Here is a 23,821-nt window from a genome sequence, read left to right on the forward strand (position 1 = left end):
TGGCAATCCACTCCGCTTGCAGTAGTCTCTTCAGATTATCCCCAGATGCATTCCCTCTGAAATATTTATTTTATATAGTTATTAATAATGAATGAAACACATCTTATCTGTCGGCAACTTAAGGGATTCGAACCCAAAAGTTTTCTTGCCGATACCGGGAATCGAACCCAGCACGCCTGGGTTACCAGACTCACACCAGCCTATCCGCTAGACCACCTCAGCGCTACAACCATTTCGATTCAACCATCTAATGAAAAAATATAAAATTTTCAAAAGTGAAAGTAAAATATCACAATTTTGCTATTCAAGTCTGATTCTTGCAAATCCAAATTCAAAATTTTAGTTCGAAATTCGAATATCTAAAAAAAAACTGCGATTTAAAAAAAACTAATCAATCAAAACACCGATAAAATATGAAATTCGCTGCAGATATTTTCACGTGAAGATAATATGTTTAATTTTTTTTTCATAAAACAGCTGAAAATTTGAAATTACGTTACGTTTCAACATTATAAGTTAGCGATCTCTTGAAATTTGAATGCCTAAATTGAATAGTCATCTTGATATTTTTATGTTGATAGTAAAAGTCATTTTCCATCTGAATCAGAACTTGAATTTTTAATATCAGTCCTTTTCAATACGTTTCCTTAATCTTCATTCAAAATCAATAATAATGAACCAAGATGTAAAATATGTTTCAGAGCCCTCAACTCTTTCATTAAAATTTAGTTGTTTTTGGTTTCAATCAATGTTTCAGTTTTTTCTCATCTGATATGTGAATCTGAATTTAAATATAATAAAAATTTTGTTGTTTTGGGTTTCACTCTTCTTTTAATTTTTTTTTTCATCCGACTTGTGATTCTGAATTCAAATATAAGTTTCGAATGAAGATCGGGCTCCGAGTTTTCAGTTCTGGATCGCCAATTTAAAGCTTGGCTTTTCCTGAATTTCACATAAGAATACAGTTCAAGAATTTCGAATCTTAAAACGAAACAAACACTCAGGACGGTTTCTAATATTCTTTTTTTTTCCAAATTCTGAAAATAATTGTTTTAATTTTGAAAATGTATATGCATTTTCAAATTTATGGATAAAATTTTGTATGAAATGCAAAACAATACTTTAACCAGGATTTCAAAACATTATCTATCTATCAAAAGTTTTCAATGATTTTTCGAATTTCAATTCAAAAATTTTAAACTAGATTCAGAATCCAAAATATGAAAACAGAAATTCTATTATGATTTGGACAGTTTGGAACCAGCATTCTGGAATGAATTTAATCTCACTTCAAATTTGATATAAAGAACTGGGGCGGGATTATGGAACTCGAACCAATCGAGTTTCGTTCGATTCGACCGACTTTGGCATTACCGATCTTGGACGAGCTCGATTCGAATGGAACGTTTCGAGATGGTCTACTACCCGGTGTACTCGAAATCTAGTATGATAAATTTAGAACTCGAACGAGATACGTAATACCGATTCTAATTCGATTCGAGTTAAAACTCGATACGAGTATCTCGAATCGAATAGGATTCATAATTTCACCCCTGAGTTTCAATCGTCAAGTGAGAAAATTTTAAAAAAGCTGTCGCAGAATTCTGAACCTGAGATTAGTTTTGAGATTTTGGCATCATTTCTAAGCCAAGTTTTTAATCATGAAAAACCTTACTCAATCACATAGTACTTTGAAATATACAAGGTAGGCTATTCCGCTCTTTTTCAACGTATTGGTAAGAGGCCCCAAAAAAATAGTTATGGAAAAAACGGGCAAATGTATGGAATTTTTCAGAAAATCTATTTTTTCTTAAAATTGACAATCATTAAAATTATGACAAAAATATGCATTGATGCATTTTAATGCAACGAACAATATTTGGCTTTTCAAAATCGCTAAAAGTAATATGCAATGGGCTTTTGGTCGATTTAAAACTAAAATTTGGTGATTATTTTGCCTTGTGTGGTCTTTTTCTTGTGCAGTATGAACCGAAATTCAAACAAATTGATTCTTTATCACAGAAATATGAAGTATTTTACATCTTTATCGAATTTTGAACAGAGAAAGAAAAAAAATTTAATCGTTTACTCTCAAAAAAGAGGGACGGTGATGAAAATTTCTTTTGATTGCTCATTATTTATGGTTCAGATCCGAAAATCCAAATCAAAAAATAGTTTCCGATGAGCCTGAAGAATCAATCTTTCATCTGAGGCCCTTTTAAAGGGAATCGAATGGCTATCGACGGAGAAAGTAATAATTTTGATTGCCATTCTATATAAAATTGCCAAATTTTCATAACTATTTTTGTTGGTATGCAAGCATGCTGTGTACATACACGGAGCTTTCAAGTGAGGTTAAGCGCAATGGCCTACCTGTTATTTTCCATGTACTATGACTCAATCATTGAAATTTGATTGAGAATTTAAAATTGAGTGTAGAGATAAAAACCTCGCTTGCTTTTCCTGGACCCACATGGAGGAGGGTTTAAACCCCAAAAACGCCCCCAGTCCTACGGCCTCATTAGCATTCCAGTTTGCCGTTTTACCCGGAGCTTGCCCAGACTTTGAAAGAAAAATTTTGAAGATGCCAGGTCCGGTCCGGTTTTCCAGGATTATTCACAATTTATACGATATTCCAAATTTTCAACTTGTTAAAGGCATGCATTTTTTTTGAAATTGTCAAACAAGATTGTAACGCCACTGATGTACTCGCTGAAACCCGATACCCGAATTTGCCCGAACATTTTTTTTTTATTTTGGATGAGAAGTTATTCATTGTTGATTAATTTTTATTAATTTTTGTTTTGAAATTTAAAAATATCTTTGAATTGATTTTGCGAGTTTAAATGTGCTGTTGTCAGGAGCATAATTATTGAAGATTAAAATTGACTCGATATTTGCCAACGTATTAAATTTGATATACAATCAAACCATGTGGGAAGAGTTGACGAGCCAGAAGAAAATCCATGTACTTGATGCTAATCAGAAACAGATTGAAAGAAAAATCCAAGGGTTGGAAAAAAAATCTAATGGGTTTAAAGTTATTTTCGTAAAACTAATGTTCATTGATCATTCATATATTTTGTTTTTTTTTTAATTTAAAACAAAAACAATAAATCTTTAAAGTGGCTTTTTCAAACTCAGAAATTTGGAAAATTTGAGGTTTTTGGCTCTTCCGACTCAAAAGGTTGCCGACCACTGATCTAGGCGAACGAAAGCTCTACATTGGTTTTGTTTTCTAACCCCCCGATCGTTTTAAAATGCGACTTTTGCTGAATCCTTTCCTCGAAGCCTTCCTGAAGTATGTTCATTCACTAATCCTAAAGACGACATCTTTATCATCGGTGATTCCAATCTGCCCGGTTTAAAGTGGTGCTCCTCCCAAGGCTATACGTTGCCCTTTAATATTATCCTCGACGCTCTAAACACGGCGACTCTACGGAAAATAACAACATTGCTAATGGAAATGGCCGTACGCTTGATATCTGTTTTGTTAACGACGGGTTGCTTTTGCCAATTTACGAAATTGTCGCCGTCTTTCTTTTTCTACCTGCATCATTCTTCAACGACTTTAAGAACGCCGATTTGTCTGCGATTTTTCAAACTCTGGACGCCATCGGCTAGGAATCTCAAGGAAAAGATGTTGGTGTGATTCTTGACAATTGGCTGGATTTCAAGATTCAAATCAATTACATCGTCGATAAAGCTTCTAGAAGCCATAGCCTACTATTACGCATGACGAAATACTCTAAAGACATCTTCTGTTTGAAGTGTTTCTATAGTAGTTTGGTTCGTTCGATCCTCGAATACCTCTGGTTTCGGTGCCCTGATTATCAAAACGGCTCCAACGTACGATCACTAATTTTGAGAAACCGTTATTTCCAGCTCTATTTCCCTCTTCTGCTGAATAATTATGGAGCTAACCCAGCATTATAGGCGTTATCAAGACATTCAATTGCTGCTCCGAACATTTTGATTTGACGTTTCGAGGAATTTACTCCGGAAGAAAAATTCTTAAAGTTTTAAGTTTAGTGTAGACCTTTGTATTCGTAGTTTCTTTAGTCGTCTTTAGTTTTAATTTTTTCATTATGATCGATATGCTATCTGTTGATGTACAATAATAATAAATAATAATCAACTTAGGTACAAGGGCATAATTTAGAAGCTATATTGAGAATTCCTAACATTTTTGGTAAGCTAAAGGAATAAGCTCCGAGAAAACAAAACAGCTCTAGCTATTGCCTACTGAGGAAAATAATTGAAACAATCATAACAGATGTTCAAATGTTTGTTTAGATTAATGAAATCTAAATTTTTATTTTAAAATATCAAACTTTTAATTGAAATTTTAGATCTACAAGGAACCAGTCCAGTATCAACACAGGAACAGTATAGGTTCAAAACATAAAAAAATTAGATCTTTCATCTTTGTATATCTATCAATAACCGCAAAACCAAGGTTTAAAATTCTCATTGAAGATAAGACCATCCACTAAAAATGAAATTTACTAAATACTCCAAATTGCATGATTGCTTTTCAAGAAATACCTCGCTCGGCATCAGCAGTGATGTTGTAACGTGGTTACATTTCTGTATATATAAATTACTATTAGAATCGAAAATAAGACAATTCTGTATATATTATTAGATAAGTTCACGTTAATTATTTATTGTTATTGTTTATCAATATTGTGCCGTTCTAATGCAACGATCAGTCGACATGCCTTCCGTCATTTTGCTAATGCCATACCACCTGTTGTACAAGATTCCATACAAGCTTTTATTCTGCTTTCGCATACAACATCCGCTTTCATGACTCAAGTGATCGAGTGTCACCTCTCGAGATTCTTCTCAGTGATCCGAATAGGTTCGGTAATGAAAGGGGGAGATGGCTTGTTGTGGAAGACACAAGGAGATTCCCAATGTCATGCCGAGAGCATAGCTGGAGTACACGAACTCAGGTTCGAAAGTTCGTTGACCGGATTCGTAGGTCATCGGATTTCCCCTCCAAAGGTCAAAGGATTTTCCTACTTGCGACCTAACTGAGGATTCACGGAACGAAGCTCGATCACTTTGATCCAGACCGTGGTTTAGGCAGTAGCGAGGATTAACTCCATATTTGTTTTGTTTCGCGAATTGTCTAGTTAAAGTAAAAGTCCACGTGAAGTATCTTGAGAGTTAGGTGTTAATTGTTCTGTTCCTTTTTCCATTGTAGCTAGGCCAAAAAGCTAGGAAATAGTGTTGTGCGTGTTAATTCCGTTGTGCGTAAACAATTGTTAAAAAGGTAAAAATTCTGATGAATTCTGTGTGTGAACTGTGTGTGTTAATTATTGTCGAAAACCATCCGACATTTCATTATGTAGGGAGCCTGCACCACAACCGTTCTAGCGATTGTTAACCCCACCGGAACTTTGCTACACCAGCCACGGGAGGCTTCAAAGTTTGCCCGACGAGGCCACGTTGGAAGCGAAACCGTCCGTCACCACACGGTTTTCGTCTGCCAGTACGCCAAACATCCGGCTAATTTACATTCGCCACCTGATTCACAGAATCATCAACTGATCATTTCCATCATGTAAGGTCCCACAACTCCAGCAACAACAACAACAACAACAACAGTAAGCTACTTCGACAACGAGCCAGACAGCTCTGCTTTATCGGCATCGAGCCAAGAAACGGTACCGTGAGTATGATGAACCCGAAAACATATATGCGCATATAAATATTCTGGCCCCATGATACTTTAAACCACACACAGTTTTGGAAACTTAGTCAATTTATAGTTTCCCATTTTTGAGAAGGCTTCGCCAATAAAAGCTAATTCTCACCATCGATTAGAAAAACCGCACAACTTAGGGAAAGCAAACAAAAGGAACAAACAGAAACAAACATGTAATCTTAAATTAGAAATCAACAATAAAATCTACAAATACATTTATATAGACAAACCTAATAAAACGATGTAGTCTATAAATAAAAGTAAGCAGGCTGTAAATAGTTTCCATCTAAATAAATGTTATTTATTTGTTCCGTAATCTAATATGATGTTGTTGTAATTTGAATCAGCTTTCCCCTGAACAGTTGCGTCTGATTTGAAAGGTATTTCACGTGTTTTGTCCGCTTAGTTTCTAGAGTTTCCTTGTTGTTTTTGATATTTTCTTTATTTTACTCCGGGTTGAACTGCTCTGGAAAACAGTTCCCTCGCTTACGCCTCTATCACGGGAAGGAAAAACTTGTTAGAGTGAGTTCCACCCATGACGAGATGCGCAAGAGAGTGCTTTTCGAGCGGATAGAACTACGGTTTGCGTCCCAGCTATCCTTTTGGCACGACGGTGCAACTGCTGGCCCTTTTTCCTGGCATCCCCATTCCCCTAATCATTCCGTGTCCTTTTTCGGATCTATTTGGACGACCCGCCCTGAGGTTGGGAGTCTAGCCGGGCAATCAACCTCGACGAGTGGTCCTCATATGAGGTGGCGCATAAATCACTCGTTTGATGAAAGCGGAAGTTGTATGGGAGAGGCTGAAACCTCACGCGCGAAATCGCACGTGTTACAATGTCAGTTGAATTTATTGTTTTTCAATGCCGAATGACATGCCTCAATTCAATACCTTATAACTATTTTGCCTAATATTATATTATGCAAAGTTACGGTCTTGGTCAAGGTTGTTCGGTGAAAATACTTTAAGGAATTAATAAAGTGACACCAAATCCTTTAGGAGGCTCGGTTCCACAGAAGAAATTAAGGAAAAAAGAAAAATTTTAATATTATTTTCTAGTTTTCTCAGAAGGTTTTTTATAATGTGAAACGCTTTACTGTTGTTGAACTGCTAAACTTTTTTTTTCTTTCAATTTTAATACTTTTGTAGTTGTGATATTCTTTTTTCTAGATTTTTGGCGTTCCGTGCAAGTATTGAAATATAGGATATAAAGTCAACAACAGAAACCAGAATCCAGATCCGCGAATTTTGCTTTTCAATCGGAAGAGTTTCATTTTTCACTCTGGCGCTTACCAGCTTATTTCACGATGCACTTAAGTCATGGGTGGGTTTAGATGGGCTGCAGCTTAACCTTCTGAGGACCCGGATTTCCTTAGGAATTTTTGTAATTTTTTTTCTCCAGTGATGATATTCTTGATTACATTTTTTTCTTGTTTCTTATTATTTATGTTTTATTTTGTCATTTTTATATTTTGGTATTTTAACATTTTGTCATTTTTGTCATTTTTGTCATTTTTGTCATTTTTGTCATTTTTGTCATTTTTGTCATTTTTGTCATTTTTGTCATTTTTGTCATTTTTGTCATTTTTGTCATTTTTGTCATTTTTGACATTTTTGTCATTTTTGTCTTTTCTGTCATTTTTGTCATTTTTGTCATTTTTGTCATTTTTGTCATTTTTGTCATTTTTTTCACTTTTGTCATCTTTGTCATTTTTGTCATTTTTGTCATTTTTGTCATTTTTGTCATTTTTGTCATTTTTGTCATTTTTGTCATTTTTGTCATTTTTGTCATTTTTGTCATTTTTGTCATTTTTGTCATTTTTGTCATTTTTGTCATTTTTGTCATTTTTGTCATTTTTGTCATTTTTGTCATTTTTGTCATTTTTGTCATTTTTGTCATTTTTGTCATTTTTGTCATTTTTGTCATTTTTGTCATTTTTGTCATTTTTGTCATTTTTGTCATTTTTGTCATTTTTGTCATTTTTGTCATTTTTGTCATTTTTGTCATTTTTGTCATTTTTGTCATTTTTGTCATTTTTGTCATTTTTGTCATTTTTGTCATTTTTGTCATTTTTGTCATTTTTGTCATTTTTGTCATTTTTGTCATTTTTGTCATTTTTGTCATTTTTGTCATTTTTGTCATTTTTGTCATTTTTGTCATTTTTGTCATTTTTGTCATTTTTGTCATTTTTGTCATTTTTGTCATTTTTGTCATTTTTGTCATTTTTGTCATTTTTGTCATTTTTGTCATTTTTTTCATTTTTGTCATTTTTGTCATTTTTGTCATTTTTGTCATTTTTGTCATTTTTGTCATTTTTGTCATTTTTGTCATTTTTGTCATTTTTGTCATTTTTGTCATTTTTGTCATTTTTGTCATTTTTGTCATTTTTGTCATTTTTGTCATTTTTGTCATTTTTGTCATTTTTGTCATTTTTGTCATTTTTGTCATTTTTGTCATTTTTGTCATTTTTGTCATTTTTGTCATTTTTGTCATTTTTGTCATTTTTGTCATTTTTGTCATTTTTGTCATTTTTGTCATTTTTGTCATTTTTGTCATTTTTGTCATTATCAATTTTGTTTAGTGTTGAGTTTGTCTTGAAAAGCTTTATTTTATAAAGTGGAAATTAAGAAAATTCCTTCCACAGAATTCTTCCAAGGGTTAGCTCCAGTTTGATAAATGGTTCTGGCACTTGTCTCACTTGGGTTGATGACGTTTCGAAATGTTCCTCGATCGCCTCAATTGACAGGACTCCGTCGATCGATTGGTGTACCCTTCCTGGGATGTGAGTGTGGATTTCAACAAAACGCCTTTTCACGACCAATCATCGATTGAAACACAGCGGCAAATTTCAATTTGGAAGGACTTCAAATCACTGCTCTGGTTTGTTTACCTTATAACTTAGTGGTGATTTGCCTTTCTCAACTACGGTTTCTTAAAACTCGTGAAAAAAAAAACAGCAAAATTGATTGGACGCGGCAAGCCGCCCGCCATACATCATCGAGGTTGTCATCGAGGGGCGCACACATGTTGTGAAGTCGAGATAAGTTGCTTTTTTCTCTCAAATCCTGCCTGTAATCCACCCCAGCCAGACACTTTCGAGCAGTTCTGTGCGAAGTTAATCCAGTGTGTGTTTATAATCGGACGACGCGTCCATGAGATGGGGCCAATCCGCGCACGAGAAAGGGGGGATTATGAACCGCAGAAATCGTAATAATGACTGCATAAATTTTGTGTTCCCACGCAATTTTTCGGGTCGCATGGCTTTTCCTACACTGCAAAAACCTTGGGGAGCAACACACTCACTCAAAAGTTCGCGATTTTCAACAACTCAGCGCCGGGAATGGGCCATTTTGGGTGAATTAATGGATTGTCCGGATCGGATGGAAGGAAGCTGGTAGACTTTTTGCCCAGAGCAGAGGTCTTGCGGAAATGGAAAATGCGGATCCAGAGGAGAGAGACATCATGTGTATGATTAAACAGCAAGAATTCCACCAGCCGTTTCGTTTTAGTTTTTTTTATTCCTTCGATGACGACGCGTCGCCGCATGATTCACATTTCACCATATCCAGACGATGTGAGATCTGGTGTGAAAGTGAGTTGCATTTTAATTGGTTTTGCTGCATGCTGATGAGCCCCTCGGAAGAAGACTGGAACCAATGGAACAGTTGAAATGCATTTCCGATTGGCGTTACGACGGGAAACCCAAAACGAGATCCAGACTGCTAGCTGGCACGTTTAAGTCGTCTCACGTGCGTAATTGCGGTCAGGCACCAGGTAAGAATGATTTCCATTACTTCACGGTGCATTTTGGTGTAAATTTGAGATGCATACGATTCGCATCAACTGTTGCCAAGAAAATAGTACAGCTTTAAACGATTCAGACAATTTTGGCAAAGTTGACATTTTTGACAATGTTGCCAATTTTAATAATTTTTAACAAATTAACATTCTGAAAATTATTTCATAATTTACATTTTTGACAATTTTGACAATTTTGATAATTTTGACAATTTCGACAATTTAGACAATTTTGACAATTTTGACAATTTTGACAATTTGACAATTTTGATAATTCGATCCTTACAAAAGTTCTTTCCACATTTTGTGAATTTTCACAATGGAAATATACGTATATTTATATACTTAATGTTTTTTCTACCTATTAAATTATTTTTTTTCCTTTAATCTTTATTTTCATTATTGGTATATTTAGATAATTTTTCATAAAACATCTTCAACTCAAAAAAACTGAAGCTTTTAGAAATGAAAAAAATTGCTGTTGTTTTATTCCTATTAAAATTACTTTGAAAAAATGTGGAGCATACTTTTATCTAAAAAAAAGGTTTTGTTACGAACATAACAATTTCAGAGGTTTTTTTTCGAGCATATCTCCAAAATCTATGGCATTTTGTTCTTTGTAAAGAAAAAAAAAGACATTTTTTTATGTTTTCCAGAAGTATTTTAAAAATATGAAAGAAAATACAAAAATTAAACCCTTTAGTTCTATCTCAAATTAAGCTCAGAATTGCCGAAAAACGCTTCTAAAGGCCAGAAAACGCATTTTGAAGTTGGGATCCCAAATTAAGCTCGGATTCGCCGGAAAACGCATTTAAATGCCAGAAATTCCGGTTTTTTTTAAATTCAGTGAAAATTCAAGCCAATGCACACACGGTAAAAAAAATTAACCAACTGCCAGAAATTTAATGTCTGCTCTCGCTCTCCTCTAAGAACTAAATCTGTGGGAAAATTTCTTAAGTAAGCATGTCAGGAAAATCGATTGGAGATGGTTTCAGAAGAGAATTTTTTTAATACACATAAAAAAAGTTTAAACTTATGTTTTTTTTGTCATAATCTAGGGCTGTTTTGTGTATGTTTTTGGGAAAAAATTTAAAAAAAAAACTGTTAGAACCGAAAATTTTCTATAAAAGGTACATATTTATAATGAAGAATTCCGAAGAATTTTGGACTCTTGGAAAAAAAAATTATGAGGAAAAAACAAATGAAAAAATTTAAACTTTGCTCATGTTGTCTATATTTTCAAATATTTTAAAAAAAGGCCTGAGCTGTAAAAGATAAGTGGTGCTTTTTAAAGATTTAAAACAATTGTTACTTTCTACAAAGATAACCGAATTTATAAATTTTTTATCTTGTATGTTGAATGTATTTGTGCCTTTTTTTAACATATCTGACTGTTTCAGCAAGTGGAAACTGTTAAAAAAAGGTTTTGGGCATACCAAAATTTATGTTTCAAAAAATAATATTTGGTACTTTAAGTTTTTTATGCAACACAAATGCAACGTGACGTATAATAATTTATTGTTAATTAGTAGAAAAAACTTCAAAACTGGAAAACCTAAAAACACTTAATCAAGAGAAAAGATTTGCCTAATTAAGTTTGATAATGCATTATTTTCGTGAGAGTTCTCAAAAAGCTTGTATGTAAACAACATGTGATTGACTTTGTATTTTGCATCTACACCGATAGGGATGTGTAAAATTGCAACTTTTGCGAATTTCAAAATTCTTCCACTCTAGTCTGAAAAGTAAAGAAAATGTTAATCAAGGAAACAATATGACAAACACGTTTGATCACATTTTTTTACCTTTTCCATGATTGATTTGATTAGCAAGGGTTCAGCTTTGAAAAACGATCTATGTTTTTCAACGTTTTCAAATCTTTGGAAATGAAGAATTTTTCTGTTGCCCATCCCGATTTAAAAATTCAAAAAAGTAGAAATTAAATGCAGATAACGACAATTTTTTGTATTATCTTTATTAGTAGACATCATTTTCTGAGTGATTCTATGAAAAAAAATCTTCAACTTTTAAAGACAGAAAAAAATACTGAAACATAATTCATTTGAAAGTTTGACTTTGAGCAGTTCTCTGAAATCTATGACATTTTGTCTGTTTCAGAGAATAAAAAAAAAAATACTTTGAAATTTTTTTATAAAACAGATTGAAAAATTACAACAATTTATTATTGAAAGCCAACACTTTTTTTAATTTAATAGAAAAGAATTTTGTATCTACTAGTCAAAAGTTAAGGTTGATATTTTTCAAGATAGCGCTGCTGAAAACAATCTGGTAAATAATATTTATTGTAGATTTAAATTCCAAACTTTTACGGTATTAGTTCGAAAGCCAGACCTTACATAGGCAATATATAGAGTTTTTATTGTGTATGGGTCTTGAAAATTGAAGCAAAAGCGCTTAATAAAGCCCAGCATGTTATTTGCCCTATGCATGATAGTATTGTAATGGTCTGTGAAAGTAAGTTTGGAGTCTAAGATAATTCATAAATCCCTGACTCGTTCACATTTTTCTACATTCTGGTCTCCTAATGTAATTGTGATGTTTGGTGTTGTTCTTTTTCTGCTAAATGATATTAAGTTGCATTTTTTTACATTGAGCTTCAGAAGGCTTTTTTACCACCACAGGTAGAAAATGTGAATTTCATTCTGGAATATGCTGATGTCTTCTTCATTTCTTATTTACAAATAGAGCTTCATGTCTTCAGCATAAATGAGCATTTTGAGATTTTTTAGAATAACGGAAATGTCGTTTAAATAAAGTATTAAAAGTAGGGGTCCTAAATGAGATCCTTGCGGAAATCCAGAAGGGACTAGAATAAGGAGCGATTTCTTTCCATTGAAATTTATTATTTGTTGGCGATTCGTCAGGTATGATTCAAGCCATTTCAGGAGTTTAGATTTTATTCCAATTTTTTGTAATTTGAAAAGAAGCATTGGTATGTCTATGCGATCAAATGCCTTACTAAAGTCTGTATAAAGAGCTTCCACATGGTTGCCATTATCCGTTGCATTCAATGAAAAGTCTATAAATTCAATTAAATTAGTTAAGGTTGAATGTCCTTTGAAAAATCCATGTTGCCTGTCAGTTATTCGGTTCTTAATTTGGGAAAATAATTTTTCGTTTATAATTGCTTCAAAAAGCTAGGAAATGCAAGAGATAATGGCTATTCCGCGATAATTTCGAATGTCAGATTTTCGACCAGATTTGAATATAGGCACTAAAAATGAGCTTTTCCAAATTTTAGGAAAATTTCCTGATTCCAATGACATATTGAAAAGCCAAAACAATGGAGCTGTCAGTTCCATTGCCAAACTTTTCATGAATACAGGAGAAATTCCGTCTGGTCCTGGACCTTCTGAAGCGTCTAGATTTTTTAATCCTTGCAGAATACCCTGCACATAAACTTGATTAATGGTAATGCGCCTTGAGAATGCTGGAAAAAAAAAGAAAAATAATAACGATCACGATCTTCTTCATTAAATGTCGGATAAATTTCTTGAAAGAAATTTGCAAAATGATTGCAAATTACTCCGAGTTAACACCGACATGTTCGTCAAGGTGCATTTATGAAGGAAAATTCCCAGTTTTCAACTTTGTTTTCACGTAGTTGAAAAAAATCTTTGGACAAGTATTTATTTTAAGTTCAGTTTTTGCATTGTATTCTTCAAGTGCATTGCTAATTGCAAAGTTCAGTTGATCGCAACATTTAAACACAATGCTCTTAATGTTCTCATAGTTTGCAGATTGGTATTCAAAGAATTCTTCATATTCGCAGTCGTTGGGTCTTTGATGTTCACTGGCAACACTGCTTAGTAACCAAGAACCTAGTTTGAGTAAATTTGCTTGACAGTGTGATGATGTAAACATTTATACTGGCATCATCATCACCATGGTAACCATCCTATTACGAATTGGACATAGCAAGAGGAACCAAAACAAACAATGTTTTGGCTCTGCTCGTGATAGCAGAAATCATCTGCTGCTGTTCCGGATGCCGGAGGAATCGATAGGAAGCCACAAGTTTCAACACTCCGGATATTTGATTCAATATTTGAGTAAAGTCCGTTCCGGGCTGGATGCTCGGATTTCATCGAAAAAATCCCAGATTAATTTACCTTATTTGCCAAATTTAACCAAAAATAATGTGTAAAATTTTTTTAATTTATTTAGGCGTCCATAACGAATTTTTGTGAGCAAGTTTTATAAAAAATAATCATGAAAGGTTTTATATAGGCCTAAAATACAATTTTTAATCTTTTGATAAGTTTCGACGAACAAAATATTTTTTTCATGTTTTTTCTTGATTTTGTTTAGATACTCCAGGGTTTTGAAAAGTTTGCCCGAATATTTCCCGGATTTTTTATCTAAAATTTTGAAATCAATTGCCTGGCTTTTGCAAGGTTTCTAGATAAATAGCCCGGATTTGTCATTTTTCTGGCCACCTTATTATTTACGTATACATACAGTGAGCGAAATAAGAATAGCACCACTATGTGTTTTGCTTGTTAAAATATGAATGATTGAAAATTACGAAAATTTTCTTCCCCAGATTGTTCTGAATTGCTTAACGGATAAATCAAGCATAAGTTTACTTTTTTTGGACGTAGCAATTGGCGTTGAGGACCAATAATGTGAAAAAGGGGTGCGAAATAAGAATAGAACCACTTGGGTTTTTCTAACAAAAACAATATTATTTTCAAAAAATTATTGTGTAAAAGTGAATAATAATGCTTCTACGAGTTTTTTTGAATAGATAACTGCACTTTAGGAGTTTTCCAGAATTTCAAAGGATTTCAAAGGTTTTAAAATGGGGGTTTTAAGAGATGCTCCTCTAGCGTTAAGGAATTAAATATTTGAGCTGTAATTCCTTATCAAATTACTAACTTTCTGCATTAAAATGACGTGAAAAGATGAAACAAACATTTGGGATTAATTTTTAATCAGAAAAAATAGGTTGGAAATCAAAAACATTGATTTTGTTCAGTAAACCACACTTTTTTCCAGTTTTAAGTCGTAGATGGCAGCACTATCTTGCAGTAAAAAACAAATTTTGTTTCAATATTGATTTTCCAGGTTTATTTAGGCCCATATTCATCATTTTGAGGTATTTTCCCATTACAGTTTTGTGGAAGTCACGCTGCAGAAAGCTTTTCCAGATTTGCAAAAGAATCACCAGCACAAAAATGTACAACCGCCAAAGTTCCTGCTCATCTCAACTTCCAATTCAATTGCAAATCATACCAATAATACTGCTAGCCGTCTGGTCCATCAGGCTGCATCCCAAAGTATAACTTTATTCTGATAATCGGTCCAAAAAATTCACTTTTAGTGACCTTGATGCAATTCATTTTTTTTTGGATTTAGTGATCTTAGAATTTCCAAAGCGTTCACACGGTACATGTATTTATTTCTTAACCAAAATCATCCAAATATCACTAATTAATCCCGGATATTCGAAAATGGGCATGAATTTGGTTCAATGGCAAGATAGTGCTGCCATCTATGACTTAAAACTAGAGAAATAGTGTTTGATTATTAAAAAACATTAGTATTTTTGAATTCCAACCTGCTTTTTTGATTCAAACTCAGCCTCAAATCTATGTTTCATCATTTTGCATCATACTTATGAATGTTTATGAAGAAATCAAGCAGTTTGATAAAGTTTTATAGCTCAAATATCTAATTCCTTAACGCTAGAGTGGCATCTCTTAAAACCCCGTTTTAGAACCTTTGGTATTCTGGAAAACTCCTAAAATGCAGTTATCTATTCAAATAACTCGTAGAAGCATTATTATTCACTTTTACACAGTAAATTTTTAAAACTAATCTAGTTTTTGTTGGAAAAACTCAAGTGGTTCTATTCTTATTTCGCACCCCTTTTCCACATTTTTGGTCCTCAACGCCAATTGCTACGTCCAAAAAAAGTAAACTTATACTTGATTTATCTGTTAACTAATTCAGAACAATCTGTGGAAGAAAATTTTCGTAATTTTCAATCATTCATATTTTAACAAGCAAAACACATAGTGGTGCTATTCTTATTTCGCTCACTGTAGTTTACGGCAATATTTTTGTTTTTTTTCTTTCAAAGCGCATAAAAAAATTCTGCATGGTGAAGGCAGTGCATTGCATTTCGTTGGTAAAGTCTATTTAATTTGTCATTTTATTCAAATTCGAAAGACATTGAAGAATAAAGAAACTCAGAAGTTGAATCAAGCCAAAAATTCATAAACTTATCCTCGTGATGTGTTTAGAAATACGATAACAAAGAAGTGACATTTTTTATTCAAAAAAAAAACTTTACATTTCATTAGGTAGCTCAAAATTCCAAAAAGTATGGTAGATAAATGGGCACCAAATTCAACCAAAGTTATATCTGTTTTAGATTGGAGAACCGACTTTTTTCAATCATAAAGACTAAGGTGTCAAATCTTATCAGAAAAATATCAATTCAGACTTTGAGAAGAATGAATTTAAGAAAAAATTGTATTTTTGAGAGTATTCAAAAAAAATTCAATGAAAACAGTAAGTTGGTAACAAGGTATCTTACGAGCTTACGTGAAAATTTTATCGTTCCAACTTTGCCCGAGACTGCAAAGCGGTAGTAGTTGAGAGAAAAAAGTAATAACGTGACAAACAGAGCAATCATTTTTAATGCAAAGAATCTAGCAACACTGACAGATCACCAGAAGCAAATCATGCGATGTTAAGAAATATTGTTGTAGTGGAAAAGTTTCGAATTTTAAACATAGAGATTATCAAATGGATTAATCTACAATATATTTTGTACCATTTATATAACTTTTTGTGGAAAAGCTACTTATTCCTCAAAAAAAAAAACTTCAAATCAAAACCTGGTTATCTTAATCTTATCTACAAATCTGCAAAAAAAATCAGTCTTTAATTTCGACCAAAAATATAATGCAGTGTACCTATTTAAAGCGTTTTTAAATTCGGATAAGTTTTATTTGAGACATACCCTAAATTATTCATTCTTCATTTTCAACTTTTTTCAACAAAACGAAACTGCAGATTTCTTTTAATTTGTTTTTAGAATATTTTAAAAGCCACAAAAAATTACCTGTATTTGAATGATAGAGCAGATCCCGATCGTGCAGCGGCTGCACCAGGATCTTGGTCGGCTTTATGTAGACCACATCGGGATTATCGGGATCATGCAACCAGGGAATGTCCCGGCTGTCAAATCCTGTGTTGATCCCCCCAATTCCGCCAATAAAGTCTTCGTTGGCGGTGGTCCGATTGTTGTTGATGTTGCTGCTGCCATCCAGGCCAGGCCTTCGCAGAATTGAGCCTGTTGGATCACCTGAAAGGAAATGATTTTGGAGAAAAAAGAATATTCATTAGCCTGAAGAAGGAATAAAATAAGAAAAAAAAAACGGGAAAACATTCAGATTTTTTCCGGGGCGATAAAAGTCAGACCAAACCGGACAAATTGTGCAACTAATGTGAAGATGAGTGGGTTGTTTTTTGTTTTATTTTTTCTCCCTTCTAGGGTGTATTAATCAAATTTGGAATCCCACGGGCGAGCGCTCTGATTCATGGAGTCGTCCCGAGGGATCATCAAATTTATATGGTCCCCTTTTCGCATGGTGGCGTCGATGTTTAAGAAACCCCTAGGAGTAAGGGGGGATGATACGATCATAAGATCCGATCGTTGACAGCTTTGGGATATGCAAATATGGGTGCTTGATGTTAGTGCCGGTCGCAATCAAAATGCATTTCATCTTAAATTCATCTTTCGCTCAGCTTGAGACCGAACTGCATAGTGAGTCAAGATCAACTTTATACCTTTTTCGGGAGATTGATAAGCTTGAAACACTCTCCAAAATCGGCTCACTGTCCAGTGAGTCCTTCGCAGAACCCGAAGTCCAAAATTGGTATGTATCCCCCGATTTTCCCAGATTCCATCCCGCAAATTAACGCAACCAACTCCTGCAGCAGCACAAGATCCGGATCGTGATAGGATTAACGACCCGTAAAATCCTTAAAAGATTTAAACAAAATTGTGATGCACGTTAACCTTTTCTCGAGCCCCGCGAGACTAAATTATGGTTATGGCAATCGAATTGGCACTTGTGGTGAGGGCTACATTTCGTTCGTTCCTGAAGGAGGCGGACTTTCATCATCATCCCAAATGATCATTTGGCACGCCAATGTATCGTCATCGTAAAAACGCTTTAGGCGCGGGAAACAAATTTAGTTTCGATTAAATATCTCCAGGCACCTTCCTTCAATCTTTGCTTTGTTTTTCTAAACGAATAATCGTTGATTTATGGACTCACCTCGGGAATCAAACACAAAGATCTAGAACCATTTCAATTACACACCTTCAAAGGTGCCAGATTCCTCATCAGAAACAAGTGTAAAGATCGTTGTCTATCGATCTCCCCCTCTATCGCCATTAAAGTCGTCGTGACAAGTCGTGGATTGAGATGCAAATATGAAACTCGAAGTTGATGCATTTGAGAGATAAATTAGTGGATACAAATGATTTATGAGTGGAATGCACTCCAAATCAGGAGGTGTCTTGTAATAAATTAACGGCTTTTACAAACGGCAGTTTGTCAGGTTCTTATTCCTTTAATAATGGATTGTTGATTCTTTAAATTTCAAGAAAATGTAAGAGTAAAATCGCCAACTTTTGATTGCCCTTGTTTGCAATGAAGGATTCAACAAAGGAGTTTTGAAAGGGACAGCATTAGCTCGGAAATGTCTTTCCATGGCGACCGTCAAAAATTTGTTCAATCTGAATAAAAATTTATTGGACGTGAAGATATTGTCTCATATTAAGAGTGTTCAATACTCGAAGTATTTTAGGCTTGTAAATTATACAAAATGACAAAAATGACAAAAATGACAAAAACGACAAAAATGACAAAAATGACAAAAATGACAAAAATGACAAAAATGACAAAAATGACAAAAATGACAAAAATGACAAAAATGACAAAAATGACAAAAATGACAAAAATGACAAAAATGACAAAAATGACAAAAATGACAAAAATGACAAAAATGACAAAAATGACAAAAATGACAAAAATGACAAAAATGACAAAAATGACAAAAATGACAAAAATGACAAAAATTACAAAAATGACAAAAATGACAAAAATGACAAAAATGACAAAAATGACAAAAATGACAAAAATGACAAAAATGACAAAAATGACAAAAATGACAAAAATGACAAAAATGACAAAAATGACAAAAATGACAAAAATGACAAAAATGACAAAAATGACAAAAATGACAAAAATGACAAAAATGACAAAAATGACAAAAATGACAAAAATGACAAAAATGACAAAAATGACAAAAATGACAAAAATGACAAAAATGACAAAAATGACAAAAATGACAAAAATGACAAAAATGACAAAAATGACAAAAATGACAAAAATGACAAAAATGACAAAAATGACAAAAATGACAAAAATGACAAAAATGACAAAAATGACAAAAATTACAAAAATTACAAAAATTACAAAAATTACAAAAATTACAAAAATTACAAAAATTACAAAAATTACAAAAATGACAAAAATGACAAAAATGACAAAAATGACAAAAATGACAAAAATGACAAAAATGACAAAAATGACAAAAATGACGAAAATGACAAAAATGACAAAAATGACAAAAATGACAAAAATGACAAAAATGACAAAAATGACAAAAATGACAAAAATGACGAAAATGACGAAAATAACAAATGACATAAATGACAAAAATGACAAATATGACAAAAATTACCAAAATAAACAAAAATTACAAAAATTACAAAAAATACAAAAATTACAAAAATGACAAAAATTACAAAAATTACAAAAATTACAAAAAAATACAAAAATTACAAAAGTTACAAAAAAAGGCAATATTCAAAGTTTCATTACTACATTTTTTGTCGGGCATCACAATATTTCTTTTTAGCCAATTTAGGGGAGATGAGTTCAAATTAGGACAATTGTCATAATTATAACAAAAAAGTATGTAAAATCACACATTTATGTTTAAGCAGGAAAGAAGATTCATACAGTCGATTTCACCATCAATAAGTTTTTTTTGCCAAAACCGCACAAGCAATGATTTCCCGACATCGGTCTATATACTGTTTCTTTTTTTATTGCAGCCATTATTTTAGTCTTTTTATACAAGACTTTAAATCTTTCAACTATCGCTCAACCTCATTCGCTCTTATTTACACTTTGCAACATTGGGCTATTTGAAAGAAAACAAAAATGAGTCTTTGCTAGTTTATAAGTTTATGAAAACTTTCAAAGTCTTCAAAAAAATTAACTTGAACATTCATCAAGGTAGTTTTGTGGATTTTCTAAAATATTTCCAAAAAAATGGACTTCAAATAAAGAATTAATTGACTCACATTTCATACACCTAATGAGATTTTATTTCTTCTACAAATTTTTTAAAGAGAATATACATAATAAAAATGTAGAAGCAAGCAATTCAAAAACTCTTCTTCCAGTTATTAAAAATACTAAAAAGTATATAATAATAAAAGTTTAATGATCATTTTTAGACATTTAAGTGGATTTTACCTTAAAGGTGCAGTTTTTCAGACCTTGATTGCTCTACAAGTAATCTATTGATAAGATTGGTTTGAAATTTCGGTGAAGCAAGGTGTTTTTCATTTGTTTTTCAAAAATGAGTTGGAAGATGTGAAGTCAATCGAAAAATTATCCACAATTTGTGATATTTTCAAAAAGAGGAAAAAATGTGGTTGAAGTTTGGAAAAAAATGTACAAAATTGTCAAAATGGTCAAAATTGTCAAAATTGTCCAAATTGTCAAAATTGTCAAAATTGTCAAAATTGTCAAAATTGTCAAAATTGTCAAAATTGTCAAAATTGTCAAAATTGTCAAAATTGTCAAAATTGTCAAAATTGTCAAAATTGTCAAAATTGTCAAAATTGTCCAAATTGTCAAAATTGTCAAAATTGTCAAAATTGTCAAAATTGTCAAAATTGTCAAAATTGTCAAAATTGTCAAAATTGTCAAAATTGTCAAAATTGTCAAAATTGTCAAAATTGTCAAAATTGTCAAAATTGTCAAAATTGTCAAAATTGTCAAAATTGTCAAAATTGTCAAAATTGTCAATATTGTCAAAATTGTCAAAATTGTCAAAATTGTCAAAATTGTCAAAATTGTCAAAATTGTCAAAATTGTCAAAATTGTCAAAATTGTCAAAATTGTCAAAATTGTCAAAATTGTCAAAATTGTCAAAATTGTCAAAATTGTCAAAATTGTCAAAATTGTCAAAATTGTCAAAATTGTCAAAATTGTCAAAATTGTCAAAATTGTCAAAATTGTCAAAATTGTCAAAATTGTCAAAATTGTCAAAATTGTCAAAATTGTCAAAATTGTCAAAATTGTCAAAATTGTCAAAATTGTCAAAATTGTCAAAATTGTCAAAATTGTCAAAATTGTCAAAATTGTCAAAATTGTCAAAATTGTCAAAATTGTCAAAATTGTCAAAATTGTCAAAATTGTCAAAATTGTCAAAATTGTCAAAATTGTCAAAATTGTCAAAATTGTCAAAATTGTCAAAATTGTCAAAATTGTCAAAATTGTCAAAATTGTCAAAATTGTCAAAATTGTCAAAATTGTCAAAATTGTCAAAATTGTCAAAATTGTCAAAATTGTCAAAATTGTCAAAATTGTCAAAATTGTCAAAATTGTCAAAATTTTCAAAATTTTCAAAATTGTCAAAATTGTCAAAATTGTCTTGAATGTCAAAATTGTCAAAATTGTCAAAATTGTCAAAATTGTCAAAATTGTCAAAATTGTCGAAATTGTTAAAATTGTCAAAATTGTCGAAATTGTCGAAATTGTCAAAATTGTCAAAATTGTCAAAATTGTCAAAATTGTCAAAATTGTCAAAATTGTCAAAATTGTCAAAATTGTCAAAATTGTCAAAATTGTCAAAATTGTCAAAATTTTCAAAATTGTCAAAATTGTCAAAATTGTCAAAATTGTCAAAATTGTCAAAATTGTCAAAATTGTCAAAATTGTCAAAATTGTCAAAATTGTCAAAATTGTCAAAATTGTCAAAATTGTCAAAATTGTCAAAATTGTCAAAATTGTCAAAATTGTCAAAATTGTCAAAATTGTCAAAATTGTCAAAATTGTCAAAATCAACAAAATTGTCAATATTGTCAAAATTGTCAAAATTGTCAAAATTGTCAAAATTGTCAAAATTGTCAAAATTGTCAAAATTGTCAAAATTGTCAAAATTGTCAAAATTGTCAAAATTGTCAAAATTGTCAAAATTGTCAAAATTGTCAAAATTGTCAAAATTGTCAAAATTGTTAAAATTGTCAAAATTGTCAAAATTGTCTAAATTGTCAAAATTGTCAAAATTTTCAAAATTGTCAAAATTGTCAAAATTGTCAAAATTGTCAAAACTGTCAAAATTTTCAAAATTGTCAAAATTGTCAAAATTGTCAAAATTGTCAAAATTGTCAAAATTGTCAAAATTGTCAAAATTGTCAAAATTGTCAAAATTGTCAAAATTGTCAAAATTGTCAAAATTGTCAAAATTGTCAAAATTGTCAAAATTGTCAAAATTGTCAAAATTGTCAAAATTGTCAAAATTGTCAAAATTGACAAAATTGTCAAAATTGTCAAAATTGTCAAAATTTTTAAAATTGTCAAAATTGTCAAAATTGTCAAAACTGTCAAAATTGTCAAAATTGTCAAAATTGTCAAAATTGTCAAAATTGTCAAAATTGTCAAAATTGTCAAAATTGTCAAAATTGTCAAAATTGTCAAAATTGTCAAAATTGTCAAAATTGTCAAAATTGTCAAAATTGTCAAAATTGTCAAAATTGTCAAAATTGTCAAAATTGTCAAAATTGTCAAAATTGTCAAAATTGTCAAAATTGTCAAAATTGTCAAAATTGTCAAAATTGTCAAAATTGTCAAAATTGTCAAAATTGTCAAAATTGTCAAAATTGTCAAAATTGTCAAAAATGTCAAAATTGTCAAAATTATCAGAATTGTCAAAATTGTCAAAATTGTCAAAATTGTCAAAATTGTCAAAATTGTCAAAATTGTCAAAATTGTCAAAATTGTCAAAATTGTCAAAATTGTCAAAATTGTCAAAATTGTCAAAACTGTCAAAATTGTCAAAATTGTCAAAATTGTCAAAATTGTCAAAATTGTCAAAATTGTCAAAATTGTCAAAATTGTCAAAATTGTCAAAATTGTCAAAATTGTCAAAATTGTCAAAATTGTCAAAATTGTCAAAATTGTCAAAATTGTCAAAATTGTCAAAATTGTCAAAATTGTCAAAATTGTCAAAATTGTCAAAATTGTCAAAATTGTCAAAATTGTCAAAATTGTCAAAATTGTCAAAATTGTCAAAATTGTCAAAATTGTCAAAATTGTCAAAATTGTCAAAATTATCAAAATTGTCAAAATTGTCCAAATTGTCAATATTGTCAAAATTGTCAATATTGTCAAAATTGTCAAAATTGTCAAAATTGTCAAAATTGTCAAAATTGTCAAAATTGTCAAAATTGTCAAAATTGTCAAAATTGTCAAAATTGTCAAAATTGTCAAAATTGTCAAAATTGTCAAAATTGTCAAAATTGTCAAAATTGTCAAAATTGTCAAAATTGTCAAAATTGTCAAAATTGTCAAAATTGTCAAAATTGTCAAAATTGTCAAAATTGTCAAAATTGTCAAAATTGTCAAAATTGTCAAAATTGTCAAAATTGTCAAAATTGTCAAAATTGTCAAAATTGTCAAAATTGTCAAAATTGTCAAAATTGTCAAAATTGTCAAAATTGTCAAAATTGTCAAAATTGTCAAAATTGTCAAAATTGTCAAAATTGTCAAAATTGTCAAAATTGTCAAAATTGTCAAAATTGTCAAAGTTGTCAAAATTGTCAAAATTGTCAAAATTGTCAAAATTGTCAAAATTGTCAAAATTGTCAAAATTGTCAAAATTGTCGAAATTGTCAAAATTGTCAAAATTGTCAAAATTGTCAAAATTATTAAGAAAATTTAAATTTTTGTCATTGCTGTATTTTTTTCATTTTTGTGTTTTTTGTCATTTTTCCATTTTTGTCATTTTTTGTCGTTTTTGTCTTTTTGTCATTTTCGCCATTTTTTTGTCATTTTCGTCATTTTCGTCATTTTTGTCATTTTTGTCATTTTTGTCATTTTTGTTATTTTTATCATTTTTGTCATTTTTGTCAACCAATAATTTTTCTGACTAAGTGTAATGTCCCATCAAAT

At 31.4% G+C, this 23,821-nt stretch overlaps 1 protein-coding gene across 1 annotated transcript in view; it reads right to left on the reverse strand.

Moving 5' to 3' along the window:
* The window catches only part of LOC129756623 (A disintegrin and metalloproteinase with thrombospondin motifs 9), a 935,923-nt gene that overhangs the window by 247,987 nt on the left and 664,115 nt on the right, over window positions 1-23,821 (reverse strand). Inside the window, exon 3 of the mRNA XM_055753535.1 lies at window positions 16,618-16,860. Within this exon, the coding sequence (XP_055609510.1) occupies window positions 16,618-16,860 (243 nt within the window). The remainder of the gene's footprint in view (window positions 1-16,617; window positions 16,861-23,821) is intronic.

The sequence above is a fragment of the Uranotaenia lowii genome, chromosome 3 (assembly GCF_029784155.1).
Source record: "Uranotaenia lowii strain MFRU-FL chromosome 3, ASM2978415v1, whole genome shotgun sequence".
Classification (NCBI taxonomy): Eukaryota; Metazoa; Arthropoda; class Insecta; order Diptera; family Culicidae; genus Uranotaenia; species Uranotaenia lowii.